The sequence below is a fragment of the Babylonia areolata genome, chromosome 2, assembly GCF_041734735.1.
Source record: "Babylonia areolata isolate BAREFJ2019XMU chromosome 2, ASM4173473v1, whole genome shotgun sequence".
Lineage (NCBI taxonomy): Eukaryota > Metazoa > Mollusca > Gastropoda > Neogastropoda > Buccinidae > Babylonia > Babylonia areolata.
In genome coordinates, this window is record NC_134877.1 from 19,624,842 (window position 1) to 19,644,434 (window position 19,593).

General features: G+C 43.7%; 2 protein-coding genes across 2 annotated transcripts; one reads left to right on the forward strand and one right to left on the reverse strand.

Moving 5' to 3' along the window:
- Positions 1-234: 234 nt before the first annotated feature.
- LOC143298827 (uncharacterized) lies at positions 235-6,563 on the reverse strand. The gene is made up of 7 exons (XM_076611824.1): positions 6,317-6,563; positions 4,906-5,092; positions 4,064-4,379; positions 3,136-3,353; positions 2,428-2,613; positions 1,795-1,942; positions 235-1,503 (listed from the first exon to the last, which is right to left on the reverse strand). The coding sequence occupies exons 1-7, from the start codon at positions 6,463-6,465 to the stop codon at positions 1,268-1,270; spliced, it is 1,440 nt and encodes a 479-aa protein (XP_076467939.1). The 5' UTR covers positions 6,466-6,563; the 3' UTR covers positions 235-1,267.
- A 431-nt stretch (positions 6,564-6,994) lies between these two features.
- On the forward strand, positions 6,995-18,408 carry LOC143279337 (uncharacterized). The gene is made up of 8 exons (XM_076583358.1): positions 6,995-7,077; positions 11,031-11,116; positions 12,916-13,032; positions 13,505-13,670; positions 14,386-14,487; positions 15,524-15,626; positions 16,694-16,940; positions 17,195-18,408. Exons 3-8 carry the CDS (start codon positions 12,925-12,927, stop codon positions 17,348-17,350), a joined length of 882 nt encoding a protein of 293 aa, XP_076439473.1. The 5' UTR covers positions 6,995-7,077; positions 11,031-11,116; positions 12,916-12,924; the 3' UTR covers positions 17,351-18,408.
- Positions 18,409-19,593: the final 1,185 nt, after the last annotated feature.

A 19,593-nucleotide genomic window follows, 5' to 3' on the forward strand; every position in this document is an offset into this window, starting at 1 on the left:
AAGCATGTAAATGTCAAAGCTTTAGACATTATTCTCATCCCAGACATTAAAACGAGAGACATTGTCCCTGATACTAACTCAGTTTTAAGTGTTGAAAATATGTGGTTGAGAAAATACATGCAGAAAAGATAAGAATCCATGAAACGTATATAAAACATGCAGACACAAAGGCTCTCCCTTCTTGTCAACTTGCACTCACAGTGCAAGAGATTATTTATTCACTCACACACAAAATTATTCAGATTATTAGTTTTTATTAAACTGCACAATCCCATGTGCACAGTCACAAAAACATCTGAAAATCAATAATAAAATCACTTTTAAGTAAAAATAACTGAACGTTTTTAAATGCCTGTTGCTCTAGGTCCTTTGCAAACAATGAACAGTACTATCAAAGAATCATCTACTCCTTTGCAAACAATAAACAGTATTATCAAAGAATCATCTACACATATTATCCACCATTCCACAGAGAACATTCCAGCATATTTCATAAGCAGAATGAATACCTAGATTTGGGAAACCATAACCTCCTCCCTCCCACACACCCACCCTGTTTTTCCTCCAAACAAATGTCCCACACAAAAAACAACTTTTACCGTACTGTGGACAGAGAACAGGACAGATATAAATTTAAGTGATATTGCACATGTGAAACTAATGCCATGCAACTCTTGTATGGGTAAAGCATCTCGTATTGTTTCCACATAACCATTGTTCACTTCTGATTTGAGTCCTATTTGCTTTTCCATCCTTCTTTCTTGATGAAAAAAGAAGCCAACAGTTATTGTCTTTTTATATGTCAATATTAAACAAATAATATTTCCCAAAATTTACAAGTGAGGAAGTTAGGGTCTTCCCCACTACACACAAGTAATGGTAACAATATGAACAAGCACAGATTTATGAATAAATGGTACATACTTTTCTCTCTCTCTCTCTCTCTGTCTCTCTCAATCTGTTCCAAATGTTTTCATTTCAAAATAGAAAAAAAAAGCGATGTATACAGTGGTAGTGCTGATTTTATGCGTTCATGAAGAAGAGTGAGTTACTTGGTGCAGTTTACATCTTATATTATTGACACTGACATCATAGAGCCAACCAGGTGTAATTGCTGAAAATTATATTTGTTTTTATTGAATAAATCAATTGTTTCTGAAGACAAATAGTCACTTCAGTCTTCTGTATACTCCTCAGGACATGTTTTAATTGAAAAGGAATGAGAACATTTGTTGCTTCACCAGTATTTGACAATTCACCAGTTTGGTTACTCCACATTACTTTTGTAGGCTCGGATAATGTCTCTAATTGGCGCTCGGCACACAGGACATTTGCCATTGCCCCGGCTCATGAGGTTTTTGCCGCAGGTGAAGCACACACAGATGTGGCCACATTGGTACAGAACGGAGTCGGAATGGTTTTCCAAACAGATGAGACAGTGGGCGTCGTTCACTGGTCTGGATTGCACTGCAGGAGCTGCTGCTGCTGCCATTGCACCTTGGGCTGTGGAGGGAAGAACAGTCACTGTCAGTCAGACAGTAGTGGAGAACAAACAACTCTCTTGAGATTTTTAATATTGATTTTTTTAAATCACTTAAAACTACAGACATATGCACATGTGCAGACTTGCTTACACACACACACACACACAATCTGCACACACATACAATCTGCACGCAAACACAAGTAAAGATCATCAAGACACTTGAAAACGATATAAACATTTCTGTGCAGATGACGGTGTGGGTTTTGAGAAATAAAAATGGAGTGGCTGCACACTCAATAAAAACAGACCTGTTGCAGAAGCGATGGCAGCAGCAACTTCCTGTCGAATAGCCCTTTGGATATCCATCTGAAGGTCAAAGGACAGTCGCAACATGTTCTTCATCTCTTCCATCTGAGACTTGAGACTTTGCAGTTCTCTGTTCATATGCCGGTTGGTCTGAAATCACAAGACAAATCAACTGAACGGCGTCATCTTCAGAATAACCTCAAACAATGCACAGTTATGGTGAAGAATAAGTTTCCTTAATGCATTCTTTCTCTCTCTCTTTAGTTTAACACAGTTTTTCTTTTCTTTTTGATAAAAAAATTACATTTTTTGAAAAAGAGGGTGCTAGTCAGGGATGCAAAGGGGAGGTAACCTACTTTGGGAGGTTATCAGCTGTAGCTACTTTCATTTTCTCTGCTTAGGCGGGTAGTAGTTCGCACAGGACAGGAATCAGACCCCTGCCGGAGTCTGCACTAGTGGGTCACGGTTAAGTGTGTGTAGTTAAACTTATTTTGAGTCTATGTGTAAGTTTCCTGATGATGTTCCTCCGAATACAAAATTTCTTACATATCCAAATCATCAGTGAAGCAAAAGTGTTTCAAGCCACAGAGACAGATAAAAGCTTGATGAGGAGTTTAGCAAGGCAGAGAACATACCTGTGTGTAGGGAACGGACGTTGCACTGATGCCAGTAATGGAGATGTTGTCAGAACCATCATCCCTGGGGCCAGGCATGATGCCCATGTGTCTGAAGTCGTTGGGGACATGTGCTTGAGACTGTCGAATGTTGCTAATGTAGTTGGCCACTGCTTCTCCATCTGTTTGTGTGTTAGACAGGTGTTCCTGTTTCAACACACAGAAGACACACATTCAGAACGAACACTGTAACAATAAACTAGAAAGGGGAAATTCAAGTCGGAAGAATTAATGATCTGACTTGACTGCCAGCTTAGTATAAAGGAGCTGTAAGAGTATCAGAATTTGTCCAAATAAACTACACATCTACTTCAAAATAAAAACCAGTCCTTGCCTCATGTGGAGGTTGATACTCTGAACTCATACTTCCAACATTGCCACTCAACCACAAAGCTACGATTCTGCAGAAGGGGAGTCTTTGAAATTTTCCATGTAATTTATTATTTATCTGTTGACTTCTTTGTCTGCTGTTGTGATTATGTAACAATATTAAAATGTTCCAACCTGAATCAAATGAGCCAGATCTGAAACTATCAGAAAGTGCAGAATCCTGTCTTTCTCTACATGTGATCTTAATGCATGGTGTACATTGGTGTATTTTAATTATGTACATCATCTAATTAAACATATTAAAGAAAGTGCATAACATAAAGTCATGAGATTGCCAACCTGAACATGCAACTCCATGACAGTACGGAACTCGCTGCCCAGTGCTGAAGACACAAGGCGTCGGTGAAGCAGGTCGCTGATCTCGTACACCATCTCTTCATGCTGGACCTGGGAAATGGTGTCCCACAATCCCCTCTCTGTGACTGCCTCCTCTCCTGCAGGTGCAGAGTCCACAGCATCCTGCATGGACCTCTGGCTGTTGGGCTGAGGCTGAGCATCTGCAGAAAGCAGTGTTTGATGTTCATGTGTTGTATAATTGTCCATGTCTGTTTAACTACACTTGGTGACTTTCGTTTTCTCCGCATAGGAGGATAGTAGTTTGCACAGGACAGGAATCGGACTCCCTGTCAGAGTCTGCACTAATGGGTCACGGTAAAGTATGTGTAGTGCTATTTCTCTTTGTGAGATAACTTGTTCTCTTTTATTGAAGTTCATTGTAGCAACATGATAACAGCTATTCATTTTGGATCATGAAGAAAAAAAATTAAAAAAACATGGGGCTACAATCCTTGCAAGTCTCTGTATCCACTTCTCTCAACAATAATTATACTTTAAAGAGCCGACACAAAAATGAGGTGTTATATATTAGCAACAAAACTGAACCACCATCCTTTGCTCTTGTGATATTCTATTCTCTTTTTGGCATTTGAGTCATACTGTCTTAATTCACTGAATTAATGTCACAACACTGACTAAAGATACAATTAGAACTTATAATTGAACAAACTCAGTGTCTCACATATGTGAATACTGCCCATTGCATTAAGAACTTTTTTCATATTTGTTCATAGACAGGAAGGAAATATAAAAGTGTACATAAGGAATGCTCAATATAGAATTGCTGTACATCTCATTCTGGTTTGCAAAATTATAAAGCTGCCCTGTGAAAACGTCTCATTATACAAGTTGTTTTTTATGTCTCACTCACCTCTAACCTGTGGTTGAACAGAAGGCACCCTAACACCTTCCAAGTTTCTTGATGCATTGCTCTGCACAGAGGGGCGGTTCCTACTTGCTGCAGGAAGTTGAGGTGGTTGAGGTGAATTTGATGCTGGTGTTGCTGGTTGAGGAGAACTTGATGCTGGTATAGCTGGTTGAGGAGAACTTGATGCTCGGCTCCTTGATGCTGAGACACTCTGCCTGACTGAAGAGATACTTCCACGGATGATGTTTTCAAGGTGTCGTCGGAATTGCTGAGACTGAAGCATGGAGGAGACTCGGCGTTGTTCCACAACACCTTGGACCTGTCAACCAAAAATGAGTGCAATGTCTGATATATGAATGCTTACATCATGTTCAATATATCCACACAGGATACACACTGTTCATTTCTGCTTTCAACAAATCCATTTGTTTGGTTGAATAAAGACAGAATTATGCATATAATATATGCTTGTTCATGCCTCTCAGTCTCAATTTTGTTTCATTTGTTTGGTTGTGGTGATTGTTTCTGTTCCTGGATTTTTCTTATTTCATGATGGTGATGTGCTTTGTTTTTGGGTGTTTTTATTTTTCATTGTTTGCTTCACTTTCCTTGCAGGCAACAACAAATTATTTCATCTGTGTTCTACTTGCAGAACACAGTAATGATTTTGATACGGTTTTGTCCAGCACATAATTTCATCCTTATATAATTCAGAATCAGTAAATGTGAACTAATTTCACTATCAGCAAACAATTACATCCACATAAGTCAGTGGATAAGAAAGCTGCTACATGACCAACAATATTATGTCAGTGATCACTGAAGCAGGCTTTGATGAGACATACCTCCACCACTACTGCTTCTGGTCGGTGTTCCTCCACAGCATCCACATTTGCAGGAACGTTCTTTCCACTGGCACCTTCCGGGTCCTGCACATGCTTGGCCATGAAGCTGGCGATGTTTTCCCTGTGGCTCTGGCCTGTCACAGGGCGCTCACCATGCTGGATCCGACGCAGCTCATACATCAGATCACTGCAAAATGCAGACAACATGCTATCAGGAGTTTCTCCAGCAGTGTGTGTGTTTGTGAATGTACATGAGCAAGCATGTGTACATGTGTGTGCGTGTGTGTGTGTGTGTGTGTGTGTGTGTGTGTGTGTGTGTGTGTGTGTGTGTGTGTGTGTGTATGCATATTTAGCTGGTTAGTTGCCTACTTTTCTTTTTCTTCAACCAGAACAAGCATGATCCCAAGCCTGTGATTTGGGAATATTCTTCAAAAGTGAGTGCCACAGAAAATGAGAAATTCCAAATAAAATTTCCTTAATAACAAACTTGGATCTAACTCTAACAAAAGTAATGTCTTCCTATTCAATTGTTCTCCATAATTAAAAGAGGTGGGCATGGATAAAGGAAAAGTTCAAAATAATATACTTCATTCCTGGCATTTCCTACGATGGCTACATTTATCATCTGTTATTCTCATTTCTTCTTCTTCTTCCACTTAACGACCAACATCAGTATGCTGATGAAAATTGTTGTGTTGTGGGAGGTTGCTGCTGGCCGTAATTCAGCTGGGCTACCGAGGGATGTTCTGTTTACTGATAGGGGAGATGGGGCGCAGTCCACTGGTGTGTTCGCATCTCCAGCATTCGCATCTTATGTCTTGTGTTCGCAGCTCCAGCATTCGCATCTTATGTCTTGTGTTCGCAGCTCCAGCATTCGCATCTTATGTCTCAACTGTAAATGTAATTATTAATGAAAACTTTAACAATTTTCTATTTTGAAAAATTACATAATCTTCTTCTTCTTCTTCTGTGTTCGTGGGCTGCAACTCCCACGTTCACTCGTATGCACACGAGTGGGCTTTTACGTGTATGACCGTTTTTACCCCGCCATGTAGGCAGCCATACTCCGTTTTCGGGGGTAATTACATAATCAAACTTCAATAATTACATCCATCAGGATATAACCACACTTCTTAAACCACAAAATATTCTTAAAACTGGAACTACGTGTGTTGTTAAACTGCTATCGCTCATTTTGAAACGTTTTCACTTTTTTGCTTTTTTTCTGTTTGTTGTGTTGCAAGTTGATTTAATTCGTAAATGAATAAAAACAAATACAACAAAACAATTTTTTTTGAAGGAACAAGAATGGGTGCAGTGAGTTTTCAACGGCTGATCAACTGTCTGCTGAAACAGCAGTTTGCCACGATCGACCTGTTCACAACGCAGACCAATAATAAATGAAACATACCTGCGCTGTTGTTGCAGAAAACGTTCAAGGGCGGCATCGCCTGCTGACAGTTCTGTTGTCATTTTGTCAGTCTCCTCACAAACTCTGTCGAGGTCAGCTTCGGTGGAATTCGTTGTGGAAACGGTACCAGGACTGTTGCCTTCTGCCATCGCGACTACCTGTTAAATACCGTGTGGATGTGTTGCTTAAAATAACCTAAACCTTTAGCAACGCTCGAGGTTTTGCTGTCACAACTGCTTGTTTTATACCCTATGTGACTGTGTTACTTAAAATAGGAATTAAGTCATTGACAATGAGGTCAAAGTATATTTTTCGAAAATTCGTCATACTGGTTTTGAACGAATGATAAAACAACAACAACAACAACAACAACAACAATTGTAGCATAACGATAATGATAATTATAATAATAATAATGACAGCAATAATAAACATTTTTTGGCCCCGTTTTTTTATAAACGAGTACCTGTTCAGCTTAAACTTCAGGTCTGATTATTTGTTTTGATATGCCATGCAAACCAACGCAAAAATTTTAAAAGTATAAACTGGATGGCAAAATCAGTCTTATCGTTGAAAAAAATGTAACAAGTGCGAGTGCCCGCATGCGCATTTGTGACAAGGCGGGGCAATTTACTGCGGTACCATTATATTTGAGCAGACGACAACAACAACAAAAATGATTGACTCTTTTGATGATCTGTATGACCAAATAGTTCAGTGTGAACGACGCATAGAAGAAAAACAACGTTTGCAGAGTGAATGTATGTGCTATACGCTCGTCATAAATATTTAGAATACATTGATAATATAATTTCGTTCAGGGTTTGTGGCCTTTCTAAAAATTGGTTGTTGACACACTCCGTTTTTGAACGCGCGAAAAGTTGAGCCCACAGCGCCAATCAAACATTGCGACGCTTCGCGTACCCGATATTATACTTTGCCGGTGACAAAACCATGTAAAACGGGAAAGGAAGTGGGAAAAATAAAGGCTTGGTTGTGGGTGGGGGGGTCATTCTCACCCACCTCCCCTTAAGTAAAACTGAAAGAAAAAATTCCCATCCCAAAACCCCCTTCCTCCCCAGTGTACTAGTATGTCAGGTCAGGTCATTAGATCTGCTACTGGTAACCTGTAACCCAGTACAACCTCTTCAGGGTCGGGTTGCTGGTGACTAAACCGGCACTCCCACCGCTCCCATCTGGGACTGGTGAGGCTGGTGGCTAGACACCCTTATGGAGATCCATAAAAGGGCGTTGGCTCAGGAGAGCCACCGACGGCCATCTAGCTCCACCGTGCTGTGTGCATGCCACACGCAGCTGGCCCCCAGGGTGTGTCTACCCATGCATGCGAAGTCTGGATCCGGCAGAATCTGCGGAAGAAACCTATTGGTTCAATGGAGAGGAAGGCGGTTACAGCAACGCACTGTGGAGTGCAGAGAGCAAGATGAGACACCGAAAGGATATCTTGGTCATCCGCTGCATCCGTGCTCATCCTCCAGTTGTCTTGACTTAGTCTTGCCACTGGAAATTGGTGGACCCGGACGAGAGAGTGAGGTCGACGTTGCGCAACTCCTCTTCACTTTAAACAAACTCATCGCACAAGTCATCAGTCATCCAAAATGACCTTTCATCCTTCATCATTTCATCACCCCCAAGTCCTGTGGCGACAGGCGAGCGACGAAACGACAGGTGTGGGTACACTGGCAGTCGCAGCCGCAGACCTGCACGCAGGCGGCTCAGGCCATAGGGTCGTTCTTCGTCGACAGGAGCAGCGATGGAGCTCGGCAGCCGTCTGAGCGTCTGAGCAGCCCTCTTTAGGAATGCACTGCTCACCTCCCTGGCATGAGGAAGGGGCTAGAAAAGGTGCCCTAAAAATTGCCTGCTCCATATCACCCTGGCCAGCATACCGCGGCTAGCGGGGACCCTACATCAGTGGTCAAAACAACAAGAAAGAAAAGAAAAAAACAAGGATCGTTCCTCTCACCATTGGTGCTTGGAACATAAGGACTCTCGTGACAGAGATAACGCGGACAGACCCCAAAGGAGAACGGCACTAGTTGCATCCGAACTCGCCAGATACAACATTGACATTGCAGCCTTGAGTGAGACTCGGCTTGCAGGCGAAGGCGAGCTCTGTGAACAGGGATCTGGTTACACCTTCTTCTAGAGTGGACGAGGAAGTGAAGAGCGACGTGAGGCTGGCGTTGGTTTTGCAGTAAAAACAGCACTTGTCAGCAAGCTAGCTGGAATCCCAAAGGGAGTCAACGATAGGCTTATGACCATGAAACTCCCACTGGCATCTGGCCAGAAACACGTCACCATTGTCAGTGCCTACACCCCAACCATGACCAACCCGGATGAAGTGAAGGCGAAGTTCTACGAGGACCTTCACTCTGTCATTGCTGCTATCCCTAAAGCAGACAAGCTCATCATTCTTGGGGACTTCAATGCTAGAGTTGGCTCTGACTACATCTCCTGGGATGGAGTGATTGGAAAGCACGGAGCACGAACTGCTGATAACCAACACAGTTTTCTGCCTCCCTACCCGTAACAGGACGTCATAGATGCACCCTCGCTTAAAGCATTGGCATCTCATCGATTATGTCATCGTCAGGAAAAGGGATAGGCAAGATGTACGTGTAACAAAGACCATGTGTGGCGCCGAGTGTTGGACAGACCATCGCCTTGTAGTCTCGAAGCTGAATATTCGAATCCAGCCCAAGAGACGCCCCCAAGGCCAGAAGGCTCCAAAACGGCTCAACATCGCTAAGCTGAAAAACATCACCATCAAACAGTCCTTTGTGGAGCTGCTGGAAGATCGTCTGGAATCCGCCTCTCTGGACAACCAGAATGTGGAGTCTGACTGGAGGACCCTGTGTGAGCTGATCTATAGTACAGCTTCAGAGACCCTGGGACCCATGACCAGAAAGCACAAAGACTGGTTTGATGAAAACTGTGGTGAAATCAAGCAGCTTCTGGATGAGAAACGCCGTCTGCATCAAGCCTACCTGAGCAACCCAAAGTCCACATCAAAAAAGGATGCGTACGATGCCATCCGCAGGACTGTTCAGCAAAAGTTACGCCAGATGCAGGATAAGTGGCTGAGTGACAAAGCTGATGAGATCCAGGGATATGCTGACAGGCACGATATGAAGAGGTTCTATGATGCCTTAAAAGAAGTCTATGGCCCCACATCCTCAGGATCATCCCCCCTCCTCAGTGCAGATGGGAATACCTTGATCACCGAGATGGAGAAAATTCTCGAACGCTGGGCTGAGCACTTCAACAGTGTCTTAAATCGCCCTTCCTCCATAAATGATGAAGCCATAGACCGTCTCCCACAAGTCCCCATCAACGAAGCACTGGACGATCCGCCAACACCTCTTGAGACCGAGAAAGCAATCCGTCTGCTATCCAGTGGCAAAGCACCTGGCTCAGACTCCATACCAGCAGAGGTCTACAAGGATGGAGGCACTGTGCTGACTGAGAAGCTCCATCAGCTGTACTCACTCATGTGGAAAGAAGAGACGATCCCCCAGGATTTCAAAGATGCATCTATCATTCACTTGTACAAGCGAAAGGGGAACCGGCAGCCTGTGATAACCATCGGGGCATTTCCTTGCTCTCCATCGCAGGCAAGATACTTGCCAGGATCCTACTAAACCGCCTCACAGCACACCTTGACCAAGGTCATTTGCCTGAGAGCCTATGTGGATTCCGGAAAGAGCGCGGAACCACCGACATGGTGTTTGTTGCAAGGCAGCTGCAAGAGAAATGTCAGGAGCAAAATGCTGATCTGTTCTCCACCTATGTCGACCTCACTAAGGCCTTCGACACCGTGAGTAGAGAGGGACTGTGGAAGATCATGGCCAAGTATGGATGCCCTCGGAAATTTATTTCCTTGGTCAGCCAATTCCATGAAGGCATGCAGGCTCGAGTCCAGGACAAAGGCGAAACATCTGCTCCTTTTGCTTTCACAAATGGTGTCAAGCAAGGCTGCGTCCTGGCTCCAACGCTGTTCAGCCTCATGTTCTCTGCAATGCTTACTGATGCCTTCAGAGATGGCGATGTTGGACTCGGCCTAAAATACCGAACAGATGGCAAGTTGTTTAACCTCAGAAGGCTTCAAGCAAAAACGAAGGTCATGACAGACATCATCAGAGACTTTTTGTTTGCTGATGATTGTGTCCTCAACGCTGGATCTGAAGCTGACATGCAACTCAGCGTCGACAAGTTTGCCACTGCCAGCAGGAACTTCGGCCTTACCATCAGCACGAGGAAAACTGAAGTTCTCCACCAGCCAGCCCCAGGGAAACCCTACGTTGAGCCCAACATCACAGTCAACGGTCAGAGACTCAGTGTGGTGGAGCGGTTCACATACCTTGGCAGCACACTGTCACGAAATGCGACCATCGACGATGAAGGGAACGTCAGGATTGCAAGAGCAAGCGCAACTTTTGGTAGACTCAATGCAAACGTCTGGAACAGAAGAGGCATTAGTCTATCATACTTATACTGTAAGCATGGATCTTCTGGTGTTTGTTTTTCTTTTAATTCCCTTAGGTTTTGGCAATACTCGTGATCGAGCAGCATGTCCCTGGCATTGTTCTTTTGTGTGGCCTCATATTCAGACGCACATGACCAGATAATTATACATGGAATTTAATGTGTAAATTTCGTTGTTGTTTTGTCAGTTGTTGTTGTTGTTTTTCAATAGTGAGATTACAAGTAGAGAAATGCAAGGATACACTTCAACGTGTTCAAGAGGACCACAGTCGTCTGCAAAAGGAGTTATCAAAAAAGGTATGGTTTATATTTTGCGAGTGTAAAGCCAGTATCATGTTTTCTTTCCGAGTCCTTTATTGGCCCTTCTCTCAATTGTGAAGGAGGAAGGTGGCAGAATGGTTCTGACGCTCAGCTGCCAATATAGAGAGTCCGTGAGGGTGTGGGTTCGAATCCCGCTCTCGCCCTTTCTCCCAGATTTGACTGGAATATCAAACTGAGCGTCTAGTCTTTCGGATGAGACAATAGACAATAAACCGAGGTCCCGTGTGCAGCACGCACTTGGCGAAATGAAAAGAACCCATGGCAACGAGAGTGTTGTCCTCTGATGTAAAAGGAAATCCACTCCGATACTTGAGGTACACAAATATTATTATAAGCATGCACTCAAGGCCTGACAAGCGCGTTGAGTTATGCTGCTGTCAGGCATCTGCTTACGGCAGATGTGGTGTAGCGTATATATGTGGATTTGTCCGAACGCGGTGACGCCTCCTTGAGAAACTGAAAATGTGGAAACAAATCTTTTCCGCTGTAACAGAAACGAAATATTAAAACTTAATTGAATGTGTGTGACTATAAATCATGACTTAATTTTTTGTTATGCATATATGGAGACTTTTTTTCTTTTTAACCCGAGTTGGAATCACAGACACTGAACACAATCAGTTCAATGTTAGTCTCGCTGCTCGTGTAACGTTTGTTCCTGTAAGTGTTGTCTGTATAGCGTTAGATACGTGACCATGCAGGCGGGTTCCTGAAGTTCCCCCACTTTCCTGGTTACCCCAGTCGGCCATTTCACCTCAGGTGAATGTCGACGTCAAAGCAGAATGATACTAACTTGACACTCGGAGAGCTAGAGAGAGAGAGTTATAAACCCAATCCAGGCCTTGGGGATGTTTTCCTTAAGGAAGGTGAAGAAAAACCCGCCCTAGTTTTAACTCCCAATCAAATCGTCTAAAAACTGATCAACGGTGGCGGGCGGTAGGGAGCGGAGTGGCCAGGAGCTTATGTGAAATCGATCCTCAATGCAAACAATATCAGCTCGCTCGTTTTCCTGCGAAGGGGAGGTCAGCTTGCTCGCACAAGCCGGCGACAACTGTTCCGTTCTTTGGATTACTTGTTGGGCTGGCCACTTAATTTTTACTCGGTCCTGACTGCCAGATTAAAAGAAGTGAAAATTCCCTACTCCCACTACATTGACTACTTCGACAGTGATTTCTGTTTTGTTGGGAATATATCGCTCAACAGCTAACACGAGAACCGGCTCGATCATTGAAGGGAAAATAAAGAATTTTTAAGTAAATAATGTTATCACTACAGTTGTTCAGAACACATACACACGCGCGCGCGCGTGCGCACGCACGCACGCACGCACACAGACACACACACACACACACACACACACACACAGAAACTGTTAAGCGTCTGGGTCTGCGGGATTTGTTATCGGCGTTAGATACTGATTTTTCATTGTCGCACTGAAAATAGAGTCACTTCCTGGGATCTCTGAACATGTTCATTTTTCAGTATTAAAGAAAATCTGCCAAATATAACACTTTCCAACATATCTCTCTCTCCATGTTTGTAGACAGAGGAAAATGGTCAGGCATGTTTTGTGGTTACTGCACACTTCAGTCACCAGTGTACACCAGGTCTATCCAGTTCATTGAAAACCGCTTTACGAGTTAACTATTGTTACTATGATATTGAGTGATGATGGCGATAATGAAAATGATGGTCGTAGTGATGATGAAGGTACGATGAAGATGGTGGTGATGTGATAATGAAAATGGCCACTGAAGCAGATCCAGACGTGACAGGTGGAACAGATGAACGCACTGGAGTTGGAAAACAAGGGTCTGACGGCCAGAGAGTCTGTGCTCCGTGCACAGAAGGACAGTCTGCAGCAAGAACACTTGGAGTTGCAGCAACAGTTGGTCGGGTGAAACGTTTCTATATATATTTATTTATATTTGTTTGTTTGTTTGTGTGTGTGTGTGTTGGCATCTTTTGATAGATATCCTCTGTGTGTATGTGTGCACAGCAAGCCGTGTCTGTTGAATTATGAATGTGTAGACAAACATGATGTACCTAACTTGAGCAAGAGCTGGTATAAGCATTGCTAGTGTGTATGTGGTGTGTGTGTGTGTGTGTGTGTGTGTGTGTGTGTGTGTTCACAATGCAAACACGTTTGGAGATCAGTTGAGGCTGAGACTGACATCATTCACTCAGTGTAATTATGTGCATGCACGCATCCGCACACACACACACACACACACACACACACACACACATCATCATCATCATCATCATCATCACCGGCACACCTTCTCAGAACGTTCTCCGCAGACTGATCGCTTAGAGAACATCAGTTTTGGATGTCACACCGGCACGACATCTGTGGTGCAGACTTTACTGGAAGAAGACGTAGAACGAGAGATGGTAGCCTTTTGCCAGAACGTGGAGGCTCACAGTGAAGTCCTGGATCTCTCCGCCTCTGGACAATGGGCACGCCAAAACAAGGCTTCCAGCACTCTGGAACGACTCTTGGCCACTGAGCAAACTATCCTCAAAGGTATATGTTTGGAGCGTGTGTCGCTTGGGCATCGGTGTTTCATGTGTCTACTGTAAGAATGGTGTGCTTGAAAGTGAAAGGTGTTGCATGCTTGGCAGAGTGTGCGGACAGATCCATATGCACCACATTACTTCTGCTGTAGGAGGAACTTGAGGTGGAAGAATGGTTAATCTGCCAACAAAGTCAGTGTCCGTGAGGGTCCGGGTACGAATTCAACTCTCGCCCTTTCTCCCAAGTTTGACTGGAAAATAATACTGAGCGTCTATTCTTTCGGATGAGACCATAAACCGATGTCCCGTGTGCAGCAAGCACTTGGCGCACTGAAAAAGAACCCATGGCAACAACTGAAAGGTTTGTTCTCTGGCAAAATTATGTAAAAAGAAATCCACTTTGATTGGTACACGAAATATATAAGCATGCACTCAAGGCCTGACAAGCGTGTTGGGTTATGCTGCTGTCATGCATCTGCATAGAGAAAAAGACGGGTTGCGGTGTGCATGTGTGGTCAGGGTGTAGGAGAATCGGCTTCAACGTGACACTGAGTGTGGGTCAATTTGATTCCCAGCAGAAAACTAGCGCGCACTCTTTTTACGTATATAAATATGTGTTTAGTGCAGAACTGTGCGGTTGTGCGTGCGCTTGCTTGCGTACATATAAATGTAAACATAATTATGCAGAAAGAGGTGAACATGAGGTTATGATCAACATTGCGCAGACATTGCTGAATACGAGACGCACAGGGAGACTATTTCACAACTTCAGGCTGACACATGTTGCCAACAGCAGTCACTTTACGAAGCAGAGCAAACAAAAAAGGGTGGGTACCATATCATTTACGTCAAACCACTTTGTTTTTGTTGTTTATTTGTTTTTTCATCAGTATGTCTTTTTTTCTTTTCTTTGCATTTTTAAAAAATACTTCCTTTACCATTAGTTCCTTTCTTTTTCTCTTCTGGTATTTCGTCTCCGTATCTGTCTTTTCATGTAAATGTACCTTTTTTTTTCACTTTCTTTCTTTACCATTCCTTTCTCTCAGTATTTCTTTTCCCGCTTTTTGTCGTTCTTCTTTTCCATTTCTCCCTCCTGCCTTGTGTTTAATTACACTTTGCGACACCCGAAAACTGTCAGTTTAGGCGTTTGACTGCTTTGGTGATGGTTATTTGGCTGTTTCGTTTAACTGGTTAATGGTTCTTTGGATAGTTGACTGGCTGGTTATAGTTGAGTGGCTGGTTATCAGTGTCATGGAACGGTCATATTTTAAGCAAAAGATGTTAGTGTAAAACACTCTGTGGAAATTGTTGCAAACGGAAGAACCCACCATTATAGATTTGAGAAAGCTGAGTCAGTCTCTTTCGATGATTGAACTTCAAAGACATGTCGATATCATGACAAGTACTCTCTAACACCCCGTTGTTTTTCTTTTGCAGGATGCAGGGGTAATAAGACATTGACATTTTTTTAGGATTAGGATTATGAAAAAGAAAAAAAACAACAACAAACAATTGCAAATTTTGATTTAGTTGACGTATAAAAATGTTTAATCACCAACCTGTGTGAAAAGGACGATAAATGAATTTACTGCAGTGCTCGTTTGTTTTGCTTTTTCGCTCACTTCGCTCATGCGCATCTGCGCCCCAAAATTGATAAATACCCCACCCCCACCCACCCCCCAAAAAACAACTGATGATATATTTCTCAAGTTAAAAGGAAGACCTTACGGCTACCATAAACCAGACCGTGGACAGATAAGCAGTTCCGACGAAAAGTTCTCGTAAAACACAAGCACAAACATTTTCATTTGTGGCCCAGGCATTTTTCTAGTAAATGAGACTGTGGATGTGTGCACATTTCAGAACTGGAGGAATGCATGGCCACTGAACAGGAGACGCTTCAGCAGCTGGAAGAGCAGAAGCAGGAGGTGTCCAAGACCCCTCAGTGTGGAGAGGAGTTCAAGAGGTGTCCATGTATCCCTGCTCCCATCCGTCCACGCGCCTCTCTCTGGTCTCTCATGCGCGCGTGCATGTGTGTGTTTGCGTGCGTACACCGGTGATGAATGATTTTTTGTTTTGTGGGTATTAAATAAAAGCCATAATATACAGTAACTTACGCAAAAGCAAAGACACGCAACTCCAACTCCGAGACAAATAAATAATAATGAAAAACAAGCCCCCCACCCCACCCACCAGCCCCCTTAAAAGCGCTCTGTGTCAGCTTGCATACGGCTAAATAAGAGTTATAGAAGAAATAAACCCAGAAACATCCTTTGGGGAATTAGGAGAAGTTCCTGGGTGTGTTTTTCTACACTTCTTATTTACTTGTACGCAAGCTGAGGGAAAGTTTCAGGGACTGTTTCTTCACATCTCTTATTTGCCTTTATGCTAGCCGAGAGGACATCTCTGGGTGTGTTTCTCTACACCTTGGATTTACCTGTATGCAAGCTGAGAGGACATCTCTGGGTGTGTTTCTCTACACCTTGGATTTACCTGTATGCCAGCTGAGAGGACATCTCTGGGTGTGTTTCTCTACACCTTGGATTTACCTGTATGCAAGCTGAGAGGACATCTCTGGGTGTGTTTCTCTACACCTTGGATTTACCTGTATGCCAGCTGAGAGGACATCTCTGGGTGTGTTTCTCTACACCTTGGATTTACCTGTATGCAAGCTGAGAGGACATCTCTGGGTGTGTTTCTCTACACGTTGGATTTACCTGTATGCCAGCTGAGGGGAAATCACTGTGTGTGTTTCTCTACCCGTATACAAGCTGAAAAGAAGTCTCTGGGTGTGTTTCTCTACACCATGTATTTTCATGCACGCAAGCTGAGGGGAAGACTCTTGGTGTGTTTTTCTACACCTTGGATTTACCCCTGTACAACAATGCAGAAGGTAAACCTTGAAGCAGTTGCAGAAGTTTGAAGTCTTTGAGCAGAAGGTACTGTAGCCTTTGAACAGAGGTTACTATATGATTTTGTTTTTAATATTTAACGCTGCATGTTTCACTGTGAATCAGCCCCGTCTCCCCACAGGCTGAGAGGCGAGTTGGCCTCCCTGCACACCGGCCTCATGGAACAGGAATGCACCCAGCTGCAGCAGCAAGTACACGCGCTTCAACAACAGCTGTACAGCAGGCAGCAACAGCAATTGCGACGCCAGCAGCTGTGTCAACCGCAGCAGCAACTGCCGGCACAGGAGCCCCGCTGTCATGGCAATGAAGAGTCGTCTGCTGTCCGTCCTTGTGGGCGTGACGATGATGGCAACACTCCGCTGTCCAGGGTAAGATACATCTGTTGTTGTGACATGTTACCTGTCTCTGTATGTCTTTGTATCTTTATTCCTGTGTCACTGCCTGTCTGTATCTTCAAGTTGTCTGCCTGCCGACACACACACACCGCGCGCGCGCACACACACACACACACACACACACACACACACAAATATTGTGTGTGTGTGTGTGTGTGGTGCTTTCTTTTCCTCTCTCACCTCACAAAAATCCAAAGACTGACAGTTGCTTTTCAACCGTTTCGCAGGACCACGTTTCGACCAGGCATGACGTCACCGATGACGATGACGACATGACGTTGCCAGACCTGGAGCTGTTGGAGGCTGAACGGCAGATTGCAGGCAACGAGGGGCTCAGAGTGTGCAACAGGCAGAAACCCGTCTTCAAGCCCCTTCACTGCTGAACACATCTGCCCATGCCCCATTCCTCCAGCCGCCTTCTCCCCACCCTCATTGTCGCCATCATCACTCGTCATCGCAAATTAAGTTACTCTCCTTACATCACGTCGACCTGCGTTTCCACTTCTTTACATATCATCGCCAGCGGTGACATCTCCTTTTGAAACAAACAACAAGAGCACAGTCAATGAAATTTTCCAACATCACAACAACACTGATAACTCTCCGCTGGCGTGTTTTGGACTTTCATCGGACTCGATCACGGTGTTGGTGCATGGTGGTTAAAGGAAATCGGTTTATGCTGTCTCCCAGGTCAAACACACCGACAAATCTGCTTCTGCCGCAGTTAGGCGGCATATTGCTTTCTTGTGTGTTCACCTGCAGAAAACAAGACATAAGTATGACGTTAAATATCCTGATAATCAGGGTTCGATTGGTTACAGAACACGAAAAGCATTCCGTGCAAGCAGACCCCTAAAAATGGAGTGTAGCTGTGTGCACATTACTTTTAGTGCCGATAATGCGCAAATAACGAACATTTTCATGAACTTTGCTTTGTTAAAATTCTGTTGCTTTTTTTCTTCTTCTTTTTTTAATAATAATTTCGTGTGTGTGTGTGTGTGTTTCTTAGTGTTCTGTTCCGTTCGTTTGCAGGCTAATTGTTTTCCTTGTAGATGCAGACAGACAACGCAAGACATCTTCAGAGGTTGCGTTCACTGATTTTATCCATTCGACATATAGATATACTTTGTATTGAATTTTCACTTTTAGCAATGAAACAGTTAGAATGTTATCTAGATACAAAACGTATTTTTCTGACATGGACGTACTTTGTTGAACTAATCAGTACGCACACACATGCGTACGCACGCACGCACTTACATGCGCGCACGGCATAGGATGCATACAGATTTTATTTGATGGTAAGTCTATTTTCGAGATATTCACCAAGAATTTGAAGATCTTGTTTTTCAGTCCGTCTACTTTTTATTGAAGTAATTTTACACAAACACTGCCGATCTGTATGCACAAATGAAACGCCTACCCTTCAGCGGCAACAGCACACATATACATGTATGCCACACAAGAATGCGCGCGCCTCCCCCCTCCTTCCCCCTCCCCGCCCCCACTGTCCTCTCCCACACACACACACACACACACACACACCTTTTTCTTTTCTATACCACTGAGGTCACCTTGGATCTGATTAAAAAAGGCTGTTTTCCTAATCATGTCTGTTATCCATGAATATATTCGTCTTTCTTCTCACTTTTGAATATCCTGCAGGGGATAGGATTTTTTTTTTTTTTTAAACTGAACTGTAAGATTGAGTTAATCGGTTGATACTTTTTTCTTTCAGTCATGTTTTGTCTTGTATTATCTTGGATAAGAGACATTAATTTCATAACAGCAAACACGTTTTGTAACCCATCCCACGGTGTAACAATTTGGGTTCACTGGCCTGGGTGCCGGTGTGAAGCTGTACGTGGTTGATGACTAATCACTTGGATCCGGGTACACTGTGACATGATACAGTATCAGTGCAGCACAACGGTTTTTGTTATATGTTAATCCTTGCCATTGTTGTAACGGTGTTTGTCAGTAATTGCCGACGGGATGTCCTTGGGCTATAACAATGATAGGCGATGACCGCTACTTGAAGCTACCATTGTCAATTGATGCGCAGGCCCATTATTGACAATAATAATGATGATGATGATAATAATAATAATAATAATAACTGATCGTGCTAATAATTATAACAATTATATAATGATAAAAATAATGATAATAACAGCTTTTCTCCCTTGTGTACAGACATCAGATTCACGGAGCTCAGTTGACACGTGCACGTGATTTCTCCCTCCTTCCAATCGTCTCCCTGTTTCCACCCATCCCGCCTCTCTCTGTCACTACGCCTCTCTCCCTCTCTATCCACCGGGCCCCTATCTCTCTCTCCCGCCTTCCCCTCTCTCTCTCTCTCTCTCTCTCTCCCTCTCTCTCTCACACACACACACTGACGCGCGCGCGCGCGCGCGCACACACACACACACACACACACACAATATCACTCACTCACTCACACACACACACACTTTACTTTATAGTGTGCGTGCGTGTGAATGTGCGTGTGTGTGTGTGTGTGGACTGGTGTGAGTATGTACGCATGTGTGTGTGCTCAAGTTGTATAGGTAAACATGGTCCATTTCTGTTTTATTTTAATTACCTAGCTTCTCAGGGTATATTT